At 38.7% G+C, this 14,808-nt stretch overlaps 1 protein-coding gene across 1 annotated transcript in view; it reads right to left on the bottom strand.

Moving 5' to 3' along the window:
- The window catches only part of LOC132819388 (lutropin-choriogonadotropic hormone receptor-like), a 43,556-nt gene that overhangs the window by 6,664 nt on the left and 22,084 nt on the right, over positions 1 to 14,808 (bottom strand). The window contains exons 4-5 of the mRNA XM_060830872.1: positions 10,143 to 10,211; positions 3,190 to 3,264 (exon numbers count right to left, since the gene is read on the bottom strand). Of these exons, the coding sequence (XP_060686855.1) occupies positions 3,190 to 3,264; positions 10,143 to 10,211 (144 nt within the window). The remainder of the gene's footprint in view (positions 1 to 3,189; positions 3,265 to 10,142; positions 10,212 to 14,808) is intronic.

Below are 14,808 nucleotides of genomic sequence, written 5' to 3'. Positions count from 1 at the left end.
TATTCTTTTGGTTCTTATAAATGGTGTGATGCTATTCATGGATAAATTCAGAATACCTGAAAAAGGTTGATTTCCAATCTACTAACTCACTGAGTCAGAAACTCTGCTTGGTTGACTGTATATTGTTGATACATATTTACTGCCGGAACATAACCACTGACAGTAAATATAAGAATAGTAGCTCAGTCAACAGCCTGTTTCACATTCCAATAGATCATGGTGAATCTGCAATTCAACTCTATTTACTCTGCAGATGCACCACGACCCTTGATACAAACCTACCAAAATTCTATCAACCTCATACCCAACCAGATGGCTATTTATGTCATTGAAGTGCAAGATTGCTTTTGATTATCACTTATTTATTTGATCATTGGACTGATATGATGTCAGATAAAAGTTAATTACTCTCAATTCTGACTTTTTGAGGCAATAAAGATATTTCAGTGTCTTTGAGTACTTAAAGCTGATTGACACTGTTGCTATATGTTACATTCATTGACTTAACTGCTAATACCTGACTCTCACAATCACCACCTTCAGTCCTGGGAGTGTAGGTACACCCATAATGCTGTTAGGAAGGGGGTACCATAATTTTTATTCAATAAAATGGAATGACGATACAGTTCTGAATCAAGAGCTTTGGAGGAGAACTTGCAGGTGGTGTTCACTTGTATCTACTGCCCTCGTCCTTCTAGATTGTAGTAGTTATGGGGTTGGATGTGCTGACAGAGAAGGCTTGGTGAGTTGCTGAATTTCTGGATTTATGTTCTGGATTTTCTCTCTCCTTGCATAATCATCAATCCACACTATCTTAACCATGTAATGATTGTACTTGTTTAATGGGATGTTGCCTAATGACACTGTATATCACAGAAATAATTCATATGAATTGGCAGAAAACAGCACTGTTCATTTAGAAATTCACCAGAGCAATGTCTGGGCAAGATATCTCATAGAAATAAAGATTTACATCACAGAAGGAGGTTGATTAGCCCCTCTCATCTGCTGTGTGAAAAATAGCTATCCAGCTCAATTGTTGGCCAAAAGAACACTATCTGATATCAATGATTTTATTTATTCACAATGTCAAAGAGCAAACTAACTCTGTAGGTCAGTGATGTTTTATTCACAGCTCTGTTGTCAAGAGTAGGTTACAATGGCAGAGCTTTGGAACCAATTTAGTAACTTAAATCCAATAACTAACATTTCATTAAGTTAGGAAGCATATTTCTCACTTCCCACATGGTATATACACAATGATTTTCTTTTTCTATTATTTATAAGTATATGCACAAGTATAGAATCTCATTATACTTGACGTGTTGCATTGGCTGCATATATGCAATTTTAAAAACTGTACTGTTGGTTACATTATGTCATTTACCTATTATAAAGAGGTAATAGCAAAACCATTAGAGCTTAAATGTAACATCATCCTTTACCACAATTCATTGGAATTTACTTCTAGTTTTCAGCCACAGAGAGCGATAGGCGCCTATTTACATTCCTGGGTCTAGAGCGAACAGTCAAAAGAAATACTTGCCCCATTAATCTGACCTTTCAAAATGGCTGCCTGCACTGAGAAATTTTGAGCAGAAGAGGTGCTAGCTTTGTACTAAGGCTGGACAACTCCCATCCCCCATCCCCAAAGCATGCCAGACAGAAAACATGCTTCGGGGATCTGGCCCTTTGTTCAACATTTAAAAATATTGATACAAAAATCTGTCTCTCTTGCTCTCACCTCGTCACTCTCTAGGATGTCCTTCAGCACTGTGGTAGGTCCAGCTGGGAATCCAGTGGGGTTGCGGGGGGGGGGAGGGTGGTGGGGAAGGGGGTTTGGGTCCTTGAGCCAATGGACTTAATGGACTTTGTCTTAAATTTGCTTCTTTTTTAAAATATCATTTTTTAAATTATATTATGGAAGGACTGTTATTCTGAACTTTTATTTCCTTATGTTTCTAATTTATTATTACGACTTTGTATTTTTGAAGGTCTGCAACGCTGGACATTTTATTTATTTATTTTTCTGTTTTTTTTTCTCTAAGAATTTGTGCACAAGAATCTGTACCTAAGTACCTTTGTACCTAAGATGGTGCCATACGTGGCGACTTGTAAACTTTTTACGGTATTCAAATGAATATATGTGACAATAAAGCTAATTCAATTCTCCTGTACATACTCTCCATGGCTCTTGTGTCCACTAGACCAATTTAGTGCCCCTGTACTCAAGTCCCATGATCCCTCATAACCCACATGCCACCCTATGTCCATATATTCATTCGTTATGGCCACTCACTCCCCCATGTCAATCTAACCAGTCTCTCAGGGCACCTCCTACTTCATAAGCTTTCAATATGTCCCATGGCCCTTTATAGTTCCTAAGTAAACTCAGTTCCAACTCAAATCCTCTATCAAGTATCCTTTGTCTTACCCTTTCTCTTTCTATGCCAACACACCTACTATCCAACATGGATATTAATCAGGTACTATCGATACAGAAAATAAAGTCACCAGTCTATTGATGATAGTGAAAAAAAACACTCTCAATAAAACAAATATTCATTCAATTATTTTACTTAGTTTTCAAAGACTCATAAAAATGAACATTTCATTTATGTTGACAAGTATTTGCTCCATTTGCAATGTAGCAATTAGAGCTGCCTATCAACATTGTGAAAATAGTAGTTTGGGAAATCAGCGATGCATCACGAATCCTGTGATGGTTTAATATGGACCTGGTCTCTGAAGTAGCTAACACTGTTTTTCTTTTACTCTACACATTTGTTTGGAAAATTTGGTATCCCAATGCTTAAACACATTTTATGCACAAGCAAGCCTTTTCATAATCTTGAAATGTGCCTTATTCTCCAAATCAAATCCTTTACCTCCAGCAAAGGTGATCTAGGACCTTATCCAAAAGGTTATCTTACCGTTCCAAAAAGATTAGTTATAAAAAAGTGTTCCTGTAGCTCACTTCCTCTCATACCCATGCACTCCCCATACCCCAGTTATGACAACCCCTGCAACCTAATGCCTCCACCCATCCTCTATGGCTCCTCATACCATAATGTGTCTACTGCTTTCCCCCTTCACATACCATGTCAATTTATTGAGTATCTATAAATCCCCAAGCACATCAGAGAAAAAACATAGTTCTATTATTGAAAACAAGTTGCTGTTACTCACAATACACCTGGTCCAATAGCTCCTCTAAAAGCATCATTGTGTATTGACCTTAAATTTTTATTATCATTAAGTTCCCTGCAATAAAAAACATTAAGTTTTGTTAAATGTTGAAAGAAATAAAGAATAAACTTCACAGAATCATGGAATTGTTACCACAGAAGGAGGCTATTTGGCACATGAAGGTGCACCAATTCCTGCCTTTTCTTCATATCCCTTCACACCATTTCTATCCAAAGAATCAACCAATGCTCTCATGAATGCCACAATTGAACCTGCCAACAGATGTCCAGGTTGTGCACTCCATACCCTATCTTTTAGATGTTTGAAACTGTTTTTTTTTAGCATCACCCTTGCTTCATTTGCATATTATTTTAAATCTATGCTCTCTTGTTCTTTTTTCTTTTACAAGCAGGAACAGTGTGGCCCTATCTACTGTATCCAGCCCACTCAATATTTGAAAACCTCTATCAACTTCTGTCTCAGCCTTCTGTGCACAGAGAACAGTCTCAGCTTCTTCAATCTGTCCTCATATTTCTCATTCCTGGAGCCATCCTTGTAAATTACTGAGAGTCATAGAGGTTTACAGCATGGAAACAGGCCTTTCGCCCAATTTTTCCTTGCCACCCAGTTTTCACAAACGAGTCCCATTTGCCTGTGTTTGGTCCATATCCTTCCACACCTATGTACCTGTCTAAATGTTTCTTCAATGATAACATTGCGTTCGCCTGCACCACTACCTCTGGCAGCCCATTCCAGACACTCACCAACCTCTATGTGAGAAATTACCCTTCTGGACTCTTCTGTATCTCTCCCCTCTCACCTTATATTACTGGCCTCTAGTTTTAGACTCCTCTACCATGGGGAAAAGCTGTTGGCTATCTACCTTCTCTATGCCTCGCATGGTTTTATAAGACCTCTGTAAGGTCACCCCACAGTCTCCTGTGCTCCAGGGAAAAAAAGTCCTAGCCTATCCAACTTCTCCTTATAACTCAAATCTTCCAGTCCAGGTAGTATTCTAGTAAACATTTTCTGCACTCTTTATGCAATCTCTCCAATGCATTCATATCTTTTCTACAATATAACATCAATAATTGTACACAAAGAATATAAATTAATATATCATTTAAAGCATTGAGTGCTGCAGCAAAGAAATTCCATAAATCACTCGGCATGTGTAATCCTCAAGACTTAACACATTCATACATCATATACTTCATGCAGTACATCAATTTTAAATTTAACTTGCCAAATGCAGTTTTTTTTTGTGCTCAAGCAAGTGAGAAACTTTAACACAAAAGGTTGGGGAGTGCTGGGAGGCTGCAAGAGGTGTGGGAGTTATGAGAACCATAAGGGGTGGGGGTTTAGTGATTGCTGCAGTGAAGGTGGAAAGATGGGAAGGCCACAAGGGCTTGGATAAGAGTGGAGAGTTGCAATAGGATTTGGGAGAGACAGGGAGGCTACAAAAATGGAAAGAGAGAGTATGGGCTGCAAAGAACAAAGAATGGTTTCAAACTTGATTATTATTGAAATGTTGATGAATTATTCTAATTCTGCTTCTGCGAGAGTCCAAATGCTCCATACATCAACATAAATGCAAAAAATATTGTTACATAACTCTTATCACCTTATAAAGGAATTAGTGAGAGTGAAAAAAAATCTCTGAAAACCAAAATGTTGCTCCTGAAAATCAAAACAGGAGCCCTTGAAAAACACGTTCTACCTTGAATGGAAGTGGGATGGATATCCGAATATTCTGGTTGTATATTACATTGCCAGACTCTATGAAATCCTGCAGGAAGCTGGACAATGGAGTCTGGTGATCTGACTAGCTGTGGTAGGTACCCAATTAAGCCACATGAGGGTGTCATGATGATTCACATTTAATAACATTTGTGGACTTGAGTTAGAATGAGATACCTGAATTTGCTTCTTTTCAAACTTAATGAAAAGACAGAAAGGAACGTTTTTTTTTAAAGAAAGGGAATGTGTTGGAAACCATATGGTTCTACATAATTGCTGGTCTTGGTTGCCTGAACTCACTTCAGGCAAAAGGCCTGTTTAAATGACTGGATTTCATATTTGTTGGTTTGAAAAGTGTTTTGCAATACTGGAAATAATTTTGGATATTTAGTTGAAAAATCCTTGTTGTGAATCTAGTTGTGAAACCTGATTGTACTCTCAAAGTGTGTTAAAAGAATCCTGTGTTTCCTGAATAAGCTACATTTGCAAAGATCCTAGGAACAAAGATCCCTGTGTTGGTGGAAATAGTCTGCACATGTCAAGTCAACATTCATCATTGAATAGCTCATACCTTATCTTCATTTTTCCTTCAAGAACGAAGAATTATTGGCCAAAAACATTTATGTCTCAAAGAGAATCTCTGCAGGAATCTTGTATTTCCTCTTTTCCTGGTGTGAATGGGTATGGGGTTATGTGTTTGTGCTTGGGGTTATGTTCAAATTACCTGTATTAAACTACTCTGCATCTTCATGGTATAAATATTGTTTTATAATAATCAATAATTTTGTGTTTATTAAAGATATGGATGTTAAAGTAATGAATCTTTGTATTCCAAGGCTACTATAGAGAAAGCTAAAGATTAGCCATATCAGGAACTGAGTAATACAATTAAATATATATCATGACTTGTGGAGTACTTCACAATACTATTCAGCAGTTTCTCTCTCTTTATTTAACAAATATTCTGCTTTACTATCCTTCCCACCAACATGGCCATCCTTTACATTTACCACAGTATCATTCATTTGCCCCCTTCCATTTCCATAACTGTTCTGTAATTCCTTTGTAGATTTTTTTCAATTCTCCTCCCAATTTGCTTTCCTACCCATTTTTGTACTATCAGCAAATTTGGCTACAACATACTATGTGTCTTTCCCAATAAGACTCCAGGATTGATCCCTGCAGCTCTCCTTTCAACCTGATTTCTTGGTAGTTAGCCATTAAGAAAAATCTATAGGTTTGTGAGAGTCCAACCAGAAGGTACAGCTTCAAAAGAAGAAAGAACTTTCGAAGAGAATTACAGTATAGTTCAGAATCCTGAGCTGGGGGAGAGAGGGTCATTTAGGAATTGGGAAAATTGGTTTATGATTCCAAATGACTACGCAAAGCTAAAAACCTCATGACAGTCACTGAGGCAGCAGAATAGTCGAAAGGAACAAATTTTAACATGAAAGAAAGCATTTTGTTGCCTGAAATCAAATTATTTCCTTAATTCCAGTCTTAATAATAACTTGGTAGTTTGAATTTGCCCTTGTGATTGTTTTGTTATAACATCTGTTTTAAAATGGGTCATAACCCCTTGAGTTGCTTATCAGAAAATAACAAGAATAAGAACTACTTATTATGTACATGTGGAGTACATACTTTAAATATATTGACAGCAAGGGCATTATCTTTTCACAGCATAATCTTTGGAGAAGAGGCAAAATAATTCTGAAATTATAATTTCTTGAAAATACAAGCGCGAAGGCATTAGTTATCTTGAGTGTGTGATTATTGTTTCCAGATGTGAGGCTGAAATAATAAATCAAGAAAGAATTTAGCTAAAAGACCCACTGTAGCTTGGCTAAAGTTTCAGAATGACCTGACTGGATTAATTATATGCAGAAGAAGTTTTGAAACCTTTTCTTTAGGAAAACTGACCACTGCCTTTCTCTTTCAACTCCACAAAAAGTTGATTATTTTCATAATTTACTGGAAAAAGTCACTGAGATTTCAAGGGATGATTTATTTCAATATTGTGCTGTTGAGCCAGGAGTTGCGCTTGCCGATCCAGTCTCATACTGGCCCCCCCTGTGCTGGGGTGATGGAGTTTGAAGTTTAAAGTACATGTACAGTCCGAATATCTGAAAATTTTGGCTCCAGCTGAGGAAGTATTTGAAGTTTCCTGATGCCTTCAACAGACAAAGGTAGACAGGCAGGAAGCTGGAAGAACAAAGCAAGCCAGGCAGCATCAGGAGGTTGAGAAGTCAACGTTTTGGGTATAACTCTTCTTCAGGACTGGGGGCGGGTTTAGTGGAATCTGCAGATAAAGAGGGTGGGGGGCAGGGCAGTGAGGTGGGGGTAGATAAACACAGGTAGAGGGTACAATCTGGTTGGTTGATGGGAAGAATGAATCTGATTCCCTTATACTTTACACGCACCCCCACTCCTGAAGAAGGCTTATATCCGAAACATTGACTTCGCTACCTCTTGATGCTGCCTGGCTTGCTGTGTTCTTCCAGGCTCCTGCTTGTCTTGCCTTGGAATCCAGCATCTGCAGGTTTTTTTGTCTTCAACAGACAAAAGCAGCCATTAGACTAAGCTTCTTCTAAGCAGCTGACAGAAGGCTAGTACAATAGCGACAGCTCAAACTGAATTGACCTTCCATCCTCCATATAATCAGCTCAACCAAAACTCTGAGCCTGTATCCTAACTCACTGCAAGTGCCATTCACCCATAATCTGACTTAATTTTAAGTTTCTCATCCTTGCTTTAAAATCTTTCTATAACCCTACCTTTCCCCAGCACTGTAACATATTCCAACCTACAACACTTGTGCTCCTCTAATCCTGGCATCCTACACAATGCCCATAGTTTTGAATTTCCGGATATGCTCTTAGCTGCTGAGGCCATATATTTGGAAATCCTGTCCTAAATATCTCCAATTCTCTACCTCCCTTCTCTTTAAGATGCTCACTTAAACCTACTTTGCCTAATACATTGTACTGTGCCTCAGAGTAAATCGTATTTTATTAATATTTCTGTTTGTGTCTTGGGGAATTTCAACATGTTAATGGGAAGTCCTGAATCAAGGCTCACAGATGAGGACAATTCTTTTCACCCAGAGAGTGTTGAGCCTGTGGAATTCTTGCCAGAGAAAGCAGTTGAGGCCAAACAATGAATGTTTTCAAGAAGGAGTTAGATATAGTTGTTAGGGCTAAAGGAAACAAATAATATGAGGAGGAAGCAGGACCAGGATACTGAGTTACATGATCATATTGAAAGGCTGAGCAGATTGGAATGGACACTTACTTCTATTTTCTGTATTTCTCTATTTCTCTGAATTAATAATTAATGCAAATTTTTGTTAGATTCTGATTTCTCAGATGCAAGCATCTCTGTGTTGGAGGTGTAGCAAAATTAGAAATGTGTTTCACCGCGGTTCCACATGGAGAAAATGCAGAAGCATGGGATTGAGGGTGATTCAGCAGTTTGGATTAGAAACTGGCTTTCTGAAAAAAGGCAGCGAGTGGTGGAAAATATTCAGCCTGGAGACCGGTTACTAGTGGTGTGCCACAAGGACAAAAGGATGTTTGTCATTTTTATAAATGACTTAGACGCAGGCATAGATGGATGGATTAGTAAATTTGCAGATGACATTAAAGTCGGTGGAGTAGTGGACAGTTTGGAAAAATGTTACAGGTTGCAGGGGGACTTGGATAAACTGCAGAACTGGGCTGAAAGGTGGCAAATGGAGTTCAATGCAGCTGTGAGATGATGCACTTTGGGAAGAATAACAGGAAGGCAGAGTACTGGGTCAATTGAAAGATTTTTGGCAGTGTGGGTGTGCAGAGGGATCTTGGAGTCCATGTGCATAGATCCCTGAAAGTTGCCACCCAGGTGAATAGTGCTGTTAAGGCTGCAGGTATGTTAGGTTTCATTGGTAGAGGGATTGAGTTCCGGAGCCGCAATATCATGCTGCAACTATACAAAACGCTAGTACGGCCACACTTGGAATATTGTGTACAGTTCTGGTCGCCATATTTCGGGAAGGATGTGGAAGTATTGGAAAAGGTGCAGAGGAGATTTATGAGGATGTTGCCTGGTCTGGAGGGAAGGTCTTATGAGAAAAGGCTGAGAGATTGGGTCTGTTCTCATTGGAAAGAAGAAGCTAAGGGGGAATTTGATAGAGACATACAAGATGATCAGAGGATTAGATAGTGTAGATAGCAAAAGTCTTTTTCCTAGGATGATGACGTCAGCTTGTATGAGGGGGCATAACTACAAATTGAGGGGTGATAGATTTAAGACAGATGTCAGAGGCAGGTTCTTTACTCAGAGAGTGGTAAGGGCGTGGAATGTCCTACCTGCCAATGTAGTTAACTCAGCCACATTAGGGAGATTTAAACAATCCTTAGATAAGCAGACGGATGATGATGGGATAGTGTAGGGGGATGAGCTGAGAATAGTTCACAGGTTGGCGCAACATCGAGGGCCAAAGGGCCTGTTCTGCGCTGTATTGTTCTATGTTCTATGTCCTATGTTCTAAAGAATGTTGATTTTTTAAAATGAAATTATAGATGCATCTATAAATAGGATCTCCATAATTTTATAGCTCATTGCACAAAATGAATCTTCACCCCTCCTTGCCCCATGGTTTATAATTTTGCAGCATTTTATGAACAGAGAATTATATGGGCTGGGTTATTTCTAATTTGAAAAGTTCTCAAAGTTTCAATGCACTTTCCTCACAAGCTAATAACATGAAACAACCATCTCCAAGCATGTATTTGAATAGGTCATTGGATATGTTTATCTGCACTGTTTCAACTGATAAAGCTGTAAAAATATATTTCCTCATGTCATCAATAAATTCCTTAAACTCACAATTTTGATTCTTTGACTTAAAATGTGATGCTTTCATCGTAAAATGCATTCACAAAATGTGTAACCCGAGTTCCAAACTTTGAGAGATATTGTATTGCACTTGTATTTGCATTTTTGTTATCTGTGATTGAAAACCTTGGACTTATCTTCTGGCTTGCAAACTACCTGCTTAGCATTCTGTTTTTCTGTACTGTCCTTCAAAGACGCCAAAGTGGAATTCTGAACGTGCAAAACAAATTATAACTATAGCAGTTTCTGGTTTAAATTGTTTTTAAAGGGCACTGACTATGAGAAAACTATCCATGTTCAATATTGAATAGAGTCAAGCAGTAATCATGACGTACAGTTTATCCAGCTTTGTTGCGTTGAATGCATGGCTTTGCACATTTTCAAATCCATTTTTGTATAGTTTCCTGAAACGACAAGGTTTAAGAATGCATTATTTCATGAATTATACGTTAAGTGAAATGAAAGGCTTTAAAGGTCTGATACTCTTGCTTGTTTTACTGAAGAAGATATGGACAGTTGCAATCAATACATGATAATTATCTTATTAATAACTTCATAGTAAATTGAAACATGTAAAATGAAATGCTATGATAATTATTGTATGACAGCTATTTCATCTCAGATTATTTTCTAAAAAGGGATTTCCTGATAAAGATGAGATGCATAATCATTTTGATAAATGGAATAGGAACCCAGACCAATTTCAAGAATGTCAAAAGTATGTCACTGAAATAATATCAATCCATTTAACATTATTGACCTGCAGAACAGCACCATAATTTTCATGGGTTTGAGAGTTCTGGATACAAATCTAGCCAGTGCCTTTGAACAAATCCACAAGGTACACAGATATCCAAATTTATAGAAAATCCTGAAATAACACTTGTTTGTTGTCTGTTTGTTCAAATTCCTAAGCTCTTCTTGAAGGTGCAAGGTTGTTTTCCTGTCAAAAAAAAAATCCTTTATCTATACTTGGAATATCACAGAAAAATTCACAGAACAGGAAGGATGCAAGATAAGCATCATGGCAATGTTCAACAAAAAATACTTAAGGATGCTTAAAATCTTTTCTTTTTAATAGCTGATTTTAAAAATATTTTACAGGTTCTACTTTTAGAATCAAAAACAAAGAAAATGCGCTTCAGAAACATAGTAAAAAATTTTATTTAATTTATTATTATTGTCACCTGTACCGAGATATAGTGAAAAGTGTTGTCTTACATACTTTCCACACAGATCATACTATACAAGTGCATCATGGTAAAACCTGTTTTATTTTGAACAAGGAAAACACAAAAACAAAACACACGTAATCTAACTGCTTGGCAATGTTTTACATAGTTTGGAGAATTCAGCTGTAGAAGAAGAAGGCCATTCAGCCTATTGTGCTATTGCCTGCTCTTTGAAAGAGTTACCTCCTCCATTCATTCCTGATATCCCTGTAAATATCTGACCTTGAGATATAATCCAGTTCCTCTTTACCACCTTTATTGTTGGATCTGCTTTCACCAACCTTCCTTTTTAAACAGCCCACATCATTAACACTAGTTGCATGAAATGTTTTTCCTTATGTCAGCTCTGGTTCTTTCGCTAACTCCCTTACAAAGGGTCAGTCCTCTGGTTACTGTCTCTTTTGCCACTGGAAACAATTTCTCTTTATTTACTTTTTCAAACCCATTCATGATTTTGACTTCCTGTATCAAACTTTCCCTCACCTTTCACTATTTCTCCAGTCTTTTCAAGTAACTGAAACCTTTTATCCTTAGTATAAAGCCAGTTAATTTCTATTGCACACTCGCAATATTTCCTGAAGTGTGGTGACCAAGTGTGGTATTTTTCAGCTGGGCCTAACCAAAATATTATAAATGTTTAGCATAATTACCATGTCTTCAAATGCCATTAATTATATAGGAGCCTGTCTGCCTTCTCAATTTGTCCTGTCACCTGCAGTTACCTGTGTACATACACCTGCAGGTCTTTCCGTTCCTGCATCTTATTTAAAATTGTATCAGTTTGTTAATATTTCCTTTCCTCAATCTTCCCAATAAAATGCATTACTTCACACTTCTCTCGATTAAGTTTCATCTGTCATGTGCCTGTCTATCTCACCACTCTTCTACACCCTCCTTTGACTACCCTTCTCATTGTTTAATACTAATATAGATAGGCTAAACTGTCAAAACACAGCAAAGAATATCAACCCAAATTTTCTGATCCAGGACAAATTCCCTATTTCCAACTCATATCAGACAGAAGGTTATGTGCTTACCTTGCTACAAATTTTTTTGGGTTTGACTTTCAAGATGGGCTTTCTCATAGATGCAGTGCTGCAAATCATGCAGGTAGCTTCAGAGTGAGGTCTTCACAGAAGCCTTGGTCCATCTTAACATCATCAGATGTCATATCACGGTAAGTAATCACCATTTAAAGCCTGCTTTAAAAGCTATGGAGAGGAGGTAAGTGTGTAAAGTAAATAGATGGTAGCATAGTGTCTAGGCTGTTAGGTAAGTGAGAGTTAAGAATGGCAGATGGGTGAGGGGTAGTGTGACAGGTAATTAGCTGAAATGGATAAAGGGGGGTGGCAGCTAAGTGGGTGGGAAGATAGGGTGGGTCAGAATATCAGTGAGTTGGATGTCGGGTTGTGGGGAATATAGATTAGGTCGTGATGGGGGTGGGGGTTGGATGTCTGGGAGGTGTTCAGATATTCAGAGTTGTTGTGGGGGCAAATGTTGGAAGGAGTAATTGATACTGCATGGGGCGTACATCAGTGTAAGTGATTGGGCTTTTAGGAGTACAGTTTCTCAGGAGATTGAACAGATCTTGATCCTTTAGTATTCCTTGGGTAATTATTCAGATACATTTTCTTCTCATGTTTGAGCATGGGATATAGGCACTTCTCTATCATTTAGTCCCTATTCCTAATTGCCCTGAGGGCTGTTAAGGATCAACTACATTGCTGTGGATCTGGAATGACATATAGGTCAGACTGGATAAGAATGGCAGACACAGATTTCCTTCCCGAAAGAACATTATTGAATAAGATAGGGTTTTATTGCAATCAACATTGGTCATATGATTTATCTATTAACATTCTTTTTCTCTGTTGCATTATGACATCATTTCTTATTTAATCCCCCCAGCCTCCACTCCATCACAAATCTTCCCTTTCGTTGTTCCTACCACTACCACCTTCCCCCCCCGCATCATGGTCGCACCTCAGGCTCCATCACCAAATATCATTATAATGCTACAACATGAATCAGGTAGGTTCCCACACATGATGTATGTCCTCAAGGACATATACCAGCTTATAGACAGGGCCAGGCTGCATCTAAAGAAATAGAATCATAGAATCATACAATACAGAAGAGGCCCTTTGAACCATTGAATCTGTACTGTGAAAATCTAGCACAAGGCCATTAATCTTGGACGTAATGTCATTTCAAGTGCTCATCCACATAGTTTTTATCCATATTAATTCTGGCTCTTTGCTCACTGTTATCGTGCTTATATATTTTAAACCGAGCTGGATGCTCACAGCAACCCTGCTTTGTATTGTCTCAACTTGTCTTTTGCACTTTTCCCTCAGTCGGAGATACCAGGTTGTGCCTTGCCTTGTCACTGAACAGACACAAAGTTAGGAAGCTTGACACAGTTGTCAGCAGACCTTCACTCAGGGGTTCTTAGAACAGTAAGTCAAGGACAGCCTCGCTATCACTCCAGGCCCTGCTTGGGGTGGTCAGAGTCATGATCTTCTCCTCATAAGTAATGAGGAGCCAAATGACAGGTAGCACACCGCTCACCTTGAGACTCTTCTCACCTCTTATGAGCTGATTTCCTCAAAGAAGGGAGTTGGTTGGCTGGACAGCAGGTTTGTGATGCTGAGTGACATCAACATGTGAGTTCAACTCCTGCACTGGCTCTGGTTACCATGAAGGACTCTTCTTCTCAACCTTCCCCTCAGTTGAGGCACAGTGAGCCTCAGGTTAAGCCACCACACTTCATATCTCTCTCCCTTGCTCTCTCTATTTCTCTCTCTCTCTCTCTCTCACAAATGGGAGAGTAACTCTATTGTCTAGTAAAGACAATGGTGACTTTACTTTACCTTTCTTCACAGAGTGAAAGATAGGCAGACAGTACAAATGAAAAAATTGAGGGTTGTGAGTGAGTGAGTAGATGGTGCAGAAAGCATGCAGGGTTAGTGGTTTCCAGGGTTGGAGTGAGTCACAGTGAGTGAGGGAACATGATGCAGGCAATAGTGAAATTCTTTTCTGTCTGAAATTCTTTGCACAACTTCGTATTGCTGCTAGAACAATGTCTATTAGTTATCATTCTTTTATTACACTTAATTTGTGTGTTTTACACTTCTTATGCACTTTATGTCATATACATGGACTTTAGTAAGGCGTTTGATAAGGTTCCCCATAGTAGACTAATGGAGAAAGTGAAGTCACATGGTGTGCAGGGTGTTCTAGCTAGGTGGATAAAGAACTGGTTGAGCAACAGGAGACAGAGAGTAGTAGTTGAAGGGAGTTTCTCAAAATGGAGAAAGGTGACCAGTGGTGTTCCACAGGGGTCAATGTTGGGGCCACTGTTGTTTGTAATATACCTAAATGATCTGGAAGAGGGCACTGTTGGTATGATCAGCAAGTTTGAAGATGACACGAAGATTGATGGAGTAGCAGAAAGCATAAGGGACTGTCAGAAAATACAGGAGGATATAGATAGACTGGAGAGCTGGACGGAAAAGTGGCAGATGGTTTTCATAGAGTCATAGAGATGTACAGCATGGAAACAGACCCTTCGGTCCAACCCATCCATGCCAACCAGATATCCCAACCCAATCTAGTCCCACCTGCCAGCACCTGGCCCATTTCCCTCTAAACCCTTCCTATTCATATAACCATCCAAATGCCTCGCAAATGTTGCAATTGTACCAGCCTTCACCACTTCCTCTGGCAGCTCATTCCATACACGTACCACCCTCTGCGTGAAAAGGTT

The sequence above is a fragment of the Hemiscyllium ocellatum genome, chromosome 10 (genome assembly GCF_020745735.1).
Source record: "Hemiscyllium ocellatum isolate sHemOce1 chromosome 10, sHemOce1.pat.X.cur, whole genome shotgun sequence".
Taxonomy (NCBI): Eukaryota; Metazoa; Chordata; class Chondrichthyes; order Orectolobiformes; family Hemiscylliidae; genus Hemiscyllium; species Hemiscyllium ocellatum.
Note: the sequence above shows the minus strand (reverse complement) of the source record. Positions and strands in the feature narration are given on the sequence as shown.